Consider the following 12,606-nt stretch of genomic DNA (forward strand, 5'->3'; position numbering starts at 1 on the left):
TAAATTATCCAACGTGTGGGGGGATGTGAAAGTAGGGCTGGATGTGCCCACTCTTTCAAAAAACCATACGGCAGGCTGTCGCCCCTTCCCAAGGGGTGGGAATACGGGTCAATATGTAAGGTAGATATGTCAAATTGGGTTATGGTCATGCCAGACAACCGTGATCCTATTTTAAATGTGCATATGTCGTGCCAAACCCATCGTTACATGTGAGGCGTGGGTTTTTGCACAGACATTGGTTACGACTTCTATTTTATGTAGCAACCTGACCTAGATTGGTACGGTTATCTCGAAAGCTTACCTACCGCTCTTTCGAGTGGGTGATTATGCCGATATGGTGAGGCCATGACAGCGTGGTAGTGATATTTCGCTGGTTCTAGATCTAACGGAAACTAAGAAATTTGGCTAAGAAATCCCCATAGACGGCGCCAAATTGTTTGACCAAAAAAGTACTAAACCCTTTTGTTAAACTAATTATCATAGATATGGAAGATAAATCTTAGCCAAACATAATTAACTTTAGATCCAAATATGTCGAGTACAAAAATCGAAGAAGAACAAGAACATGTAATATTTCTTAAGATAATTATCGTATATCAAATGTGAATGATAGGCTTACATCTAAGACAGGTTTGCACCATAATCGTGGAAGCAAAGAAGGAGAAGATAGAGAATTGTTGATAACTAAGAGATTCCTCTTGTTGACTCCATAGTGATGGCTATAAAAAAACCTCCCTTCTAGATCTGGGCTCAACTTCCCATATATATATATTAACAATTTTTTTATTTATCTAATAGTCTTTGACCGGCATACTTTCTTATGACTGTATCCTTCATCGCTCGCCCAAACATTACGCTTGTTCTGTGATGTAAGCTTTCCGACGGTTTGACCCTGGAATGGCCGAGGTGCTCTTTTCTATCACGCCCCGTAGGTATGATTACGGCTTGATCGACCCCTTATCATTCCTTTTAAGAACAACCATTCCATGGTCAGATTTTGACCCATACAATTTCATCACTTCAATCACGTGCACATCTTTAATTTTTTTTTTAAAAAAAATACTAAAATGATAAATGAAAAAAGAAGACTATTTAGGATACGTTTATCTTTACATATTTTAGTACCCAACTACAATTTCTTTCTATAAAAAATAACTAGACATGAAAGCACATGATTCTAGAATGTCATATATAGCCGTTGTGTGATCGACAACATATAAAAGTCGTCCAATGAACCTCAAATGTCGATGAAACTTTTTCGACCACACAATAATATTGTTTACAGCTTGTCTGGTAAATTATAGTATAGATTTGTCCCCTAAGTACGTACTTCAAAAAATAACTTGAGAGGCACACGAACCTATTGAAGGCTTACTGGCAAAAATTTACCACATTAGATTATTAAAATAATTGAATAGTGATATGAAGAAAGGAAAAGGGAATGCTTGAAAGACTAATTAAAAAGAGTTTAGACAATTAATTGCATGAATGTTTGGAATGACAAATTAAAGTCAAAGAAAGTGCTAGGGATTGAGAAAATTACCCGTCTTTACCCCAAACTTATAATTATGATTGAGTGATATGTATTGAGTATTATTTTAATTTGTGACTATTTTTAAAAATAGTCGAGGCTCTATCGGAACAATTTTTATTTTTACGAGACAGGGGTAATGTCTGTGGATACATTATCCTTCTCAGACTTCATTTACGAGATTATATTGAATTTGTTATTGTTGTTATATTGTACAATTTTTAAGATTAATTAAAGTACTTAGTTTAATGTATTCAGCAAGTGCATGCAAGTGTTAGAGTAAAAATAAATCCGGATTCAAGTTTCGGGAATGAAAAAATTCTAATAAAAAACGTTTCCCTTTTAATAAACTTTACGAGATGCAAATTCAAATTAATTAAAACTTTAATACGATTATCGAGTACCGAAGGAAAAACAAAAAATAAAAATGTAACGGATTTGAAGTGAACAGAAAGGAAAAAGCTCCAAATAAAAGTGTGGTTGAGACTGACATAAAAAAAGAAACTCAAATATATTATTAAAGAAATAAGTGGGGAAAGAAAAAAGTCTTGATTGAGGAATGAAGCATATGCAACATAACTTTTGGTGGGCAAGTATTGTCAGTTGTTACCAAAGAGTGAAAATGAAGTCTAATTTCCCAGCAATTTAAGAATATTCTTTATTTCTTTATTTCTTTTTCTGTTATATATTTCGCTTTTGAGAGGGTTAAATAATATACTTTGCACTTTATATACTTATCCATTATTAGGGTTTAGTTTTCATATACTTTGCACATTATCCACTTATCCCAATTCCATTTCTCCAATCCATCTGTGGCCCCAGATAGTAGCCCATCACGTCACTATACCAAATTAACATTTTAATTAATTTTGCAATTTTATTAGCAAAAAACAAGAAAAAAATTACGTGAATTGGAGAGCTTAAATGAAATACAAATTTAGTATTATAATCTTTCTTGAGCTGAAGGACTATACTCTAATATAAAGTTGTACTGTTTTGTCATTTCTAAATTTAAAGTTGTTCTATTTTGTCATTTCTAAGTTGAGTGTTTAAAACTATGACTAAAAGTTTAGTAACTTTCTCATATTTCAGAAATAGCAAAAAATTAAATTTAGTGTCTTTAAAAAGAGAAAAGAAAATAAGAGCAGCCTTTTCTTGTCATTCTCAAATGTCAATCATATTTGTTGTCATTATATCAAAGAAATGAAATTGTTCTTATTTTTTTTGTTTTAAATTCTTAAAAATTTTCACGTAGTTAATTAGGATAATAGAGAATTGAAACGTCTAATTGAAAACAATGATCAAAATACTATTAAAAGTGGTACTTATGGTATTACATTTTGAATTGAGATCTCTTAGTACATTTTGTGTATTTTGCAAATACTAATTTAGCCATGACTATTTGTAAATACCAAACTAAAATAAAGTAAAATAAAATACTACTTTAACTTGAGTATCACACTTTAAATTCTAGTTTTCCTCGTATATCTTCAAAATTTGTACACCTTTTTTTAAGTGAGGCACAAATTCAAAAACAACTTCAATTTTTACTTTGAGTAATTTTTTCATTTTTATAAAACTGAATTTTTAGTGAAAAAAAATAAAAACTGAATTTTTGAATCCCAATAAATCCAATTTAAATACGAACCCCAATAAGCTCAATAAAATGGTATGAGAAAATTTTAAAACGAAACAATTTGGGATCCCGTCTTTTCTTCTCTCTCCGTCACTCTCACCTCTTCTCCGCCGACATCGCAACGGTTCGCCGGAGCATTACGGCGGCGCCACTAACGTCTCAAAACTCACTCCGTTTACTCGCCTGCTTTACTTCCACCGCTTTTAATTAACAGTGAAGTCGCCGTCTTTTGTATTCAGTTTACCGTTGTTTTCGGATTAATCAACACAAGGTACTGATCAGTTCGTAATTTTGGTCTCCGCTTTTATCATTTACTATTTAATTTTTTTTTAATTTTACCATTTCTAGAATCCTCTTATTTCCTCTTCATGTTTTAGATACTTTCGGAGATATTTATAGTGTTTTGTTTCCTATTTTTTTGATTTCAACCTTTTTTTTTCTTTATTGAGTTTTCCAGAAGTTTGGGATTTTAGTGTTGCTATTAACAAAATGAGTAATAAAGCAGATGAAAAAGAAGGAAAATTTTTAGTTTATATTTTGGTTTTCTCTGTCATTTTTGGTGAAATTCCTTTGTTCTATTAACAAAATTAGTAAGGGCATTTTGTGTTGCATTTTCAAGTCATTTTGTTAAGAGTTCAAGTTCTGTCGGTATAAACAGTATTTACATACGTATTTACAAAGCCAGGTTTAATTGAGGTAACTCTATATAATAATCTATAATCTAGAATAAATGGTTAGTAGCCTGTTATAATAGATTAAATTACATTGATGCTGTGAAAAATTCATTACACTGTCAGTGCGTATAACTTAAGTCCTTTTGTTAATAGCAGAGCTTGGTTAACCAGTGCTGTTTTGTCTCAGGAATTCAAGATGATCGGATCTTTTCTCACCAGAGGGCTTGTGTAAATTTCAGACTACCCTTATAAAGTTTTAAAGACTAGTAGTCTTAAATTTTCGTATTGCTTGAGTTGCTAAAGCTGTGATCTTTGATGTGTTGCTCATGCAGGATGGTTTTTGGTTATGCTTATCCAGCTTATGAGTGCTTTAAAACTGTGGAAATGAACAAACCTGATATTCAGCAACTGCGCTTTTGGTGCCAATATTGGTATCTTGCTGCTACATTTGCTTTTTAGACCTCAATGTATCTTGTTTTGAATCTCAGTTCCATCTCCCTACAACTTTTCAGGATCTTAGTTGCTATGTTGACAGTTTGTGAGAGGTTTGGTGATGCTTTTATTTCGTGGTAATCATAACGAACTTATCATTTTAATGTTAAAATCCAGCTTGCTATATTTTGAAAATTATGTGTTGATTGCTAGCTTTCTGTTGCATTGTTCTTTTTAAGGGTTCCAATGTACAGTGAAGCTAAGCTGGCATTCTTCATTTACTTGTGGTGCCCCAAAACTAAGGTATTCATATGTATAGTTTCTTAATTGAAAATATCAAATGTTCAGTCTTTCCATGGTTTCACCTTTATGTTAATTTAATTTGTTTTTTCATATCGTAAAATTACTGCAGGGAACTACATATATTTATGATGCCTTTTTTAAACCGGTGATTTTAAAGCATGAGACGGAGATTGATCGAAATTTGTTGGAGTTGAGGACCAGAGCAGGAGATATGTTAGTTTTATACTGGCAGAAAGTGGCTAGCTATGGTCAGACGAGGATTTATGACATTTTGCAGTACATAGCTTCGCAGTCAAATCCACCTCCCCCAACTCAGGTTTTATTAAGATGTGTTTTACAGTTCATTTGCAAGCGCAATCATTTTCAGCATTTAACAAGGTTTTTACTGAATGCTAGTGTTAGACTGTTAGCATCTGAAGATCTTATTCATATTAGAGTAATTGCGTGCTTGTCAATCCGAAATTTGTGTTGTATTTCAAGTCTGGAATTTCCATCTCCAACTTTCTATGATGCATAATTTGAAGGTTAAGGAGTGATGACTCATCGAGGTCGAATAAACCCTTCTGTACAAATATTCAGCTGCTTAACCTTCAGGAGTAAATAATACATTTGTGACACATATGGCTTGGGGTTTCATAGATAGGTTAAATCTCTTTAGTCTAAGCATCTGATCCTCTTTATCACCTTCTTTATCTCTGGGCAACCAGACACCCTGTTGAACTAGTTAGTAAAAAAAAATTCCAACTGGTTTTTCCCATTGTATATTCCTGTATTCATGGCTTAGTTTTTCTAATTATACCGGTACTTTCGAGGTATGACCTAGGGAGGGGGGAGGTTGGGGGTTTACGTGTAGATAATAGCCAGATTATAGATAATATAAGCTGTTGAAATTTTTGGGGATTTGTTGAGTGGATTTGTTCGTTATTTCACTCTAATTAGGATTTGCTACTTAGAGGGTGTTTGGATTGGCTTTTAAGTTGGCCGGATCAGCTTTTAAGCTTTTTTTTCAATAGCTTATTTCAGTGTTTGGCAAAGTCAAAAAGTGCTTAAAATAAGTTTAAAACTGTTTAAAACAAAGCCAAAAGCAATAAGAGGGTGTTTGGATTGACTTTTAAGTTGGTCGGATCAGCTTTTAAGCTTTTTTTAATAGCTTATTTCAATGTTTGGCAAAGTCAAAAAGTGCTTAAAATAAGTTTAAAACTGCTTAAAACAAAGCCAAAAGCAATAAGCTAGGCAACCCCAACTTATTGTTTTTTTGGCTTAAAAGCTATTTATGCTAGAAAGCCACTTTTTTTAAGGCAACCCAATCAGGATCTTACTTTGCCTATTAGGGAAGTATATTTTAATTGGAGCTTGTCATAAATGGGTTAGAATCTGAGGGAAATTTTCGTTGCTGGTGTATTGCCATGCCTCATGTTAACTGCATGAATTGACTTCTCTACCTCCTATACAAAATTGTGCACAGATGTTTAATTGTAATGTTGAGTAGTAATCCCTGTTTTAAAATATCAATGTGTGCTGCCTTTTGAAATTGAAGCCACAAAGGCAAAGCAGTAGAGGTCGTCAACCCACAGCAACACTGAATCGCAGATCAACTGCTCCAGCTGATGAACAAGCATCCCCAGCGTCCTCTGAATCGTCCAGTGAGAATGAGGCAGATGCAATAGAAGACGCGGAGTCATCTAAAGCTCCTCCACCATCTTCCATTGCAGCTGCTTCTCTGAACGCGCAAAAAGCAACTCCATCCAAAACCCTGGTTTCGACTGCAGCTGCTTCTCTGAACGCACAAAAAACAACTCCATCCAAAGCCCTTGCTGAAACGACAAAATCTTCAGCATCTGTTGATACTCAAGTAATGCAGATCGATTCAGTGCCTTCCTCAGCTAATGAAAGTGTTATTAACCCTCCTCCTGCCGAGACAAACTTGGAGGAAGCGAGTCGAGTAACACGTGCCAGATCAAGGAAGACAAGGGCACAAAACCCTTGATTTGTGACATCAAGTACTTCCACATGTTATTCCAAAAATGTGGTTTAAATACGTGGTGTAAAAGGAATTGTTCTAGGTTAGTGAGTTCAATGTACATCTGGCAAATCTTATTTCATTCATTACTTAAGTTGTCCATGATTTTTTAGCATGGATTGAAAAATATAAGGCTTGAGTGGGTAGGACTGCTAGATGAAATTACCTTTCATTATCAAATATCCAAATTAAGGTACTTATGTTTGTGCTCAGCCATTGGAGATGTAAATTCATAATTCCGTATGATAAGATGGGTGCTGGCTTTTAGCTGGTGCTTGCACAGGAAAATGATCATTGTGCATACATATAAACATCTGGTTCTGCACAATAATTTTTCCCTCAAATTGCCCTTCGAAATCCCGATTACATTACTACAACAACATACCCAGTAATTAGTATAATTTCACAAGTGGGGTCTGGGGAGGGTAGTGTGTACGCAGACCTTACCCCTACCTGGCGAGGTAGAGAGGCCCGATTACATTACTGCAGGCACAATTTATTTGAAACGTTAAGTCAAATAAAAAAAAGTATTGACACGATACCTTTCATTTTAATCTCGTTTAGTCTAAACGTTAGAAATGTACATGTAAATGCTATAGCTCATTGCCTCATTCACAATAACCAGAAACACCAAATATTTAAGATCTAGAAATAGTGTACATATTGCAGTTCTCTTCAATATTATCCAGAATCACAGTTACACAACTGCAAACTAACTTGTTTCATTGAATTCATATCCAAGCCTAATACCAACTTTGGGTAATCTTAAGACTTGTATTCCTGTGAAGCATATTGATATAAAAATCTGCATAATTATATGCTGAAGTTGCAGGGTCTTCCCTGAAACCCGGTTATTTCATACTATAATAAGGCTAAAGCCTCAATAAATAATTAACGTTATTTCATAGGTTATCTCCCGTCCTAAACCGCTTACTGATAGTACGTAAAGTTTTGTTTAGATATTTACAGGTTTGTTAGAAGCCTTATTTCTGTGTATCTTCTTGAATCCGTATCTGGAGTTCAATGCTTTAACCAGGTAACTCCACTTTTAAGAATGTTCAATGCCCCATAGATCAGTAGCGCTGACCTCCTGTTCTGAGCGCAACCAGTAATCATCATCTATCTGCAATTTATGGAAGACCATATGTGGATTAGAATCAGTGTTCTTAAAATCGAAAAGCACAAGAAAACATGGTCCACGAGGCTTGAAGTGAAAAGCAAGACGTGAACTTTGAAGTGAATTGCACATTAAAGAATGGCAAACATATATGAACTTAGTACTATAATAATCAAATTGCAATCAAAATAACTATTGTTAGCATCCAATGTACAATAATGCCGATATTAATCCTACTAATCAAAGTTGAGATTCAAAAAGTGACTGCTTATTGATTGGATTGCTGTGTGTTATTATTTGAAGTGCACACTTCTCTAAACCACATGATTTAACCCATAAAGCGATATTTGCATTACTTCCGTCGCTTTAAACGACAAAGAAAAGGTGTTTAATGACACGGATTAGAATATTATTCAACTTTGGCAACAGCAACCAATAAATTGGGGGGGGGGGGGGGGGTTCAGTCAAATACTTACACTGGCATGAGAAGGTACTATTTTGTGAACACCTGAGAGCTTAGAGGTAGTTGAATCTAAAGAGCAAGGAGGTACTGAGGATAGGTAAGCATCATCCATCTTTTCATCAGCAGTCAATGCATCCAATTGTTTTGTGTGTTTGATGGTTATGTCCTCATGTTTCCAACCTTGTTTGCTGCATGTGTTGATAATCATGTCAGTTATCAGTGCTTTGAAGCTTTTCGCTTATACAGTAGAAAATGTCTTTACTTTTAACAAGAAACTACTTGAAAGAGAATTAGGAAACCTGCCAAGCTATACATGAATCAATAGTTGTTATAAAGATGGAGAGACACTTGTCATCTAGTGGAGATACCTCAGGAGAAACAAATCTATCGGCCCTGTTGTGCTTCTAAGAACAAGCCTATACTGCTTCTCTGGGAAATCGAGATCCTGTTACAAAAAATAATGGGATCAGAGTCTAGACTCCTGTATATTGTTTGCAATTTTCAATGTTGCCAAAGACCAGGTTACTCACCTCACATGGATCAGGAACTTCAATAAGACTAGCATCTGGAGCTTTTATAGCAATAACAGTTTTGTCCTGTGACAAATGCCACAAACACTTTAGAGAACTGAGACATCACAAATCACAGATGTAAGAAGTATGTTACATACCCTGAAATGAGGCAAGCTCATGATATCTTCCTCCGTCAGAAGGAGGCTCCTGAAGAGTCGAACCAGATGATTTTAAGAAATTGATCACATTTTCAAAATAGAAAGAATTGCATAAAGAGAAAAAGAGCATACTTCTGACAATTCACATCAGATTCCAGGGTCCTGATTTGCTCTAGTTTTTCCCTGTAATGAAAATTGCTTTCATGCTCACATTCATAAAGTAAAAAACTCAGAAACATTTCTCTCGTTGATGACAAGTTGTTACCAAACCTTATGCAGTTATCAAGTCGCCAATCCTCTGCATTTAGATATTCAATCTCTCCCTGTCATTTATATGGAAAGAAAGGTTCAGTTAAAGAATCAGAATGGAAGAATATACAGAACACCCTCACTCCTTCCTGTCAAAAGCTATTACTAGTAGTTAGGTGCAAACAAATATTTTTGCTTCATCATATTATATTGTTTGCTCCAAGCTCTAACTCATAAGCTTCTTAATATTTAGTGCTTTTGTTTGTACAACAGCTAGCCACCACATTAATCAATTTATAAGCACCTTCAATCTAGATACTTGATCATGCAGCCCTCGGGATCTGGTTGACGGAAACCCTCTGTTAAAGATAAATCCAGGGGTCATTACCATGTAAGGTCGTAAAAAACTGAACCAAATGCACAAGTGTATTACTTCCAACATATACGACTCTTTGTAGTTTTCTCAATTAATCCAATTCCCTCAAGGACATTCGTGATGTCATAAATTCTCCTCTTTGCCACCTGTAGAACAAGAAAATAAATGAATTAGTATCCCACATGAAGTGAAGGGAGACAAATGAAGGAAAAGAAGAACAAAGAATATTTTCTAGTTCTTACTGATCCACATTCATAAAACCTTTAATAACATGTATCTTCTCCAGATTATGATGCAGGAGAAAGTTTACCTTCAAAACATCTGCAGAATGGTTCAAATCGAGGGATCCATCTTCGGCCTCCTGAAGCAAACTAATGAATTTCTTTGTCAATAAGCCTGCCAGAAAATGGCATATTTATTACTAGCCAATAACTAAAACATCAGCAAAAGCAGAAGCACCTGGTCATATAAATTACATCTAAACAAAGCAGCTTACCCAAAGAGTTGTCAAACCGATAACTGCCACCTAAATTCAGGTTATCAAGCAGATCTGCGTTAAGAAAAAAAATAAAAAGAGAAATTGATACATTAACAAACTTGGCTGGAAAATCAATGCATATTTAGTACTCCATATGATGCCTCATTCTAGAACCTGCATTTATTCCTGTAGCAGCTGATATGGCATCTCTAGAAGCCTTTCCTTTACTGGATTTTTTAGCACGTGCACGAGCAGCTTGTCCAAGGGGAGAATGATTGGCTGCAACAGTCGTCTTACAAACTCCATATCCACAATTATCATCCTTAGACTTTTCAGTTCCATTGTTCTGCTTCAAGCAATTGAAAAGCTCCATTAGTATGAAAGATATAGAGGTCAAAATTTTTGTCAACGACATGAAAACAAAGAAGCACTTAGAACACCCCCCACCCCACCCCACCCCACCCTCAAAAAAAAAAAAATCAATTGATTGCTATGTTGCGTGGACTCTCCAAAATAGTTGCCGCACCCGTGTCAGATCTTCTAAAAATGCACTACTTTTGGAGATCCGACACACGCTCATCTATATTTTTGGAGAGTCGGAGCAACATAGATTGATTGTAATGATCAATAACAATACTTGTCTCCCATTAAGCTGAGTCTGTTACAAGCCAAATGTTTTCTGCTACAATTCTTCTAAAATCTAATCCAAACGCACACGTAATCATTCGTTTTAACACAACATCACAAACCAAAAAGAGAATTCTTTTTGTGTCCAAACACAACTTAGTATCAATGCAATCTCATGTCCTGTTATGATTGTACGATCTCAGAACTGCGAAATGATTAAAAAAGAATCATCATAAACATTTATTAGCAGAAGAATATGTATAATCACCAGTAAAGTTCTAAGAAAGCCTCAGTATAAAGGATTAGACTACTGTAACTTAGCATGAATGGTGAATGCTAAATCATTCAACTGCATGATTATTGCTAGAGGAATTAATAGGATTGAGGTACTAAATAACACAAATTAAGACAGTATCTCCAAAAGTAGCAAAAGATAGAAGAAATTCCACTAATGAAACATGCCGACAAAAAGATCATGAATTAAATTGAGAGAAAAGTTAATTTAACTATAGCATGAAATACAAACTTACAGAAGAAAGCATCATATCAACGTTTAAATCTTGAATAATAATTTAAATTTTTGAAAATTGTGAAAGTTAGTATAGAGATTGCATAGTCCAATATAGTCCTAACATGTAAACTCTAACATATAAGTTAGAATAGATGATGTATTGATTATAAAAAGAAGGTATCGTTAGTGGAGTAGTAGTTTTCATGTAGCTTTTAAATATATAACATACTTTTTACAATAAAAATCAATGTCTAATCCACGCTAAAAAAAAAAATTACTACCACCTGTCCATATTATTAACTTAAATACTTGACGTTTCAAAAAAAAAAAGGCGCTTAATGTTCTAATAAGCAAAGTGTTAATTAGGTATCTAAGTGAATGTTTAAGAGAGATAAATAGTACTAATGCATACAAATATTTTGATAATCAAGGTACGTCTTGCTTAAGAAGTGCGCGGGACAGTAGCTAAGTTGAATTTTCCTGCTCTAAAGCATTCAACAACGGAGATACAAAAATTTAAACATAGGGAGAAAAACTAAAACAAAAGAAAAAATATATTAAATAATTTAGACGTGTATAAAATACAAACTAGTACGGAGATCACGTAATTTAAAAAATAATAAAAAGGAGAAAGCTAAGAAGACAAAAATACTCACCGGAGCAGAAACAAATGTAGATGAGGCAAATAAATTCCGAGCTACGGGACGAGATTCTGAGCAAATTTGAGACATTAGATGAAGTGGAGCTAATGATAAGTTGAGATTCAGGTTAAGATCCACGTTTTCGCCGGCGGTAGACATAACCGGCAAACTGCAGAAGCAGATTATCAATCAAACGGCGTTTGAACGGAAAAATTTTGGAAAAGAGGAGGGCTTTGTTGTGGAAGCTTTGAAACAGCGGGAATGGTAAGAGCGTGTAAACTGTGGGGAGGAGGCGCTCAGTTTCGAATCCGAGGGCCCGCCCGCCCACATTTATGAATATATTTAGGAAATTTCATGTGGGCCCAGCTATGGGCCCATACCTCTCTCTTACTTCATACTAATTGTAAAAATAGCACGGTATGACCAGTTTTCGGATTTGTCATTCAAAAATAGTCAGCGTTTACGAAATCAATGAAAAATAGCCATTATTTTGCTGCAACAGAGACCAGTCCAGCATAATATACTGGAGTTCGGTGCACCTGTATATGAACTCCATCATATTATGCTGGACCGATATACTTTGCTGACTCCAGTATAATATGCTGGAGTTCAAGCATACTTATGCTGGAACTCCAGTATAATATTTGGCGTATTTTTCGGGTTTTGAACAGTATGTTCGCTCAGATTTATCTTTACATAAAAAGTGGCTAAATTTCAATTACTTTTGAAACTGGACTATTTTTGAACGACCAGTTGTAAATCTGGCTATTTTTTTAATTTCTCCCTACTAATTGGGTGGGTGCAGAGTTAAGAGATTGATACATACCACTATTTGTTTAGATATTGATACATACCACTATTTGTTTAGATTTAATTCA

At 34.8% G+C, this 12,606-nt stretch overlaps 2 protein-coding genes across 2 annotated transcripts; one reads left to right on the top strand and one right to left on the bottom strand.

Annotated features, from left to right (window-relative positions):
- The first annotated feature begins 3,030 nt into the window (after positions 1–3,030).
- Positions 3,031–6,884, top strand: LOC104231685 (putative HVA22-like protein g). Its single transcript, XM_009784721.2, has 7 exons — positions 3,031–3,438; positions 4,029–4,069; positions 4,174–4,272; positions 4,354–4,410; positions 4,513–4,576; positions 4,686–4,892; positions 6,114–6,884. Exons 2-7 carry the CDS (start codon positions 4,038–4,040, stop codon positions 6,561–6,563), a joined length of 909 nt encoding a protein of 302 aa, XP_009783023.1. The 5' UTR covers positions 3,031–3,438; positions 4,029–4,037; the 3' UTR covers positions 6,564–6,884.
- Positions 6,885–7,508: 624 nt separating this feature from the next.
- LOC104231686 (transcription factor E2FC-like) lies at positions 7,509–12,035 on the bottom strand. The gene is made up of 13 exons (XM_009784722.2): positions 11,744–12,035; positions 10,124–10,295; positions 9,968–10,021; positions 9,782–9,867; positions 9,529–9,617; positions 9,400–9,454; positions 9,117–9,169; positions 8,979–9,029; positions 8,847–8,895; positions 8,707–8,772; positions 8,545–8,621; positions 8,190–8,364; positions 7,509–7,719 (listed from the first exon to the last, which is right to left on the bottom strand). The coding sequence occupies exons 1-13, from the start codon at positions 11,885–11,887 to the stop codon at positions 7,645–7,647; spliced, it is 1,146 nt and encodes a 381-aa protein (XP_009783024.1). The 5' UTR covers positions 11,888–12,035; the 3' UTR covers positions 7,509–7,644.
- Between the last annotated feature and the right edge of the window lie 571 nt (positions 12,036–12,606).

Source organism: Nicotiana sylvestris, chromosome 4 (assembly GCF_000393655.2).
Source record: "Nicotiana sylvestris chromosome 4, ASM39365v2, whole genome shotgun sequence".
In the NCBI taxonomy this organism is placed as follows: Eukaryota; Viridiplantae; Streptophyta; class Magnoliopsida; order Solanales; family Solanaceae; genus Nicotiana; species Nicotiana sylvestris.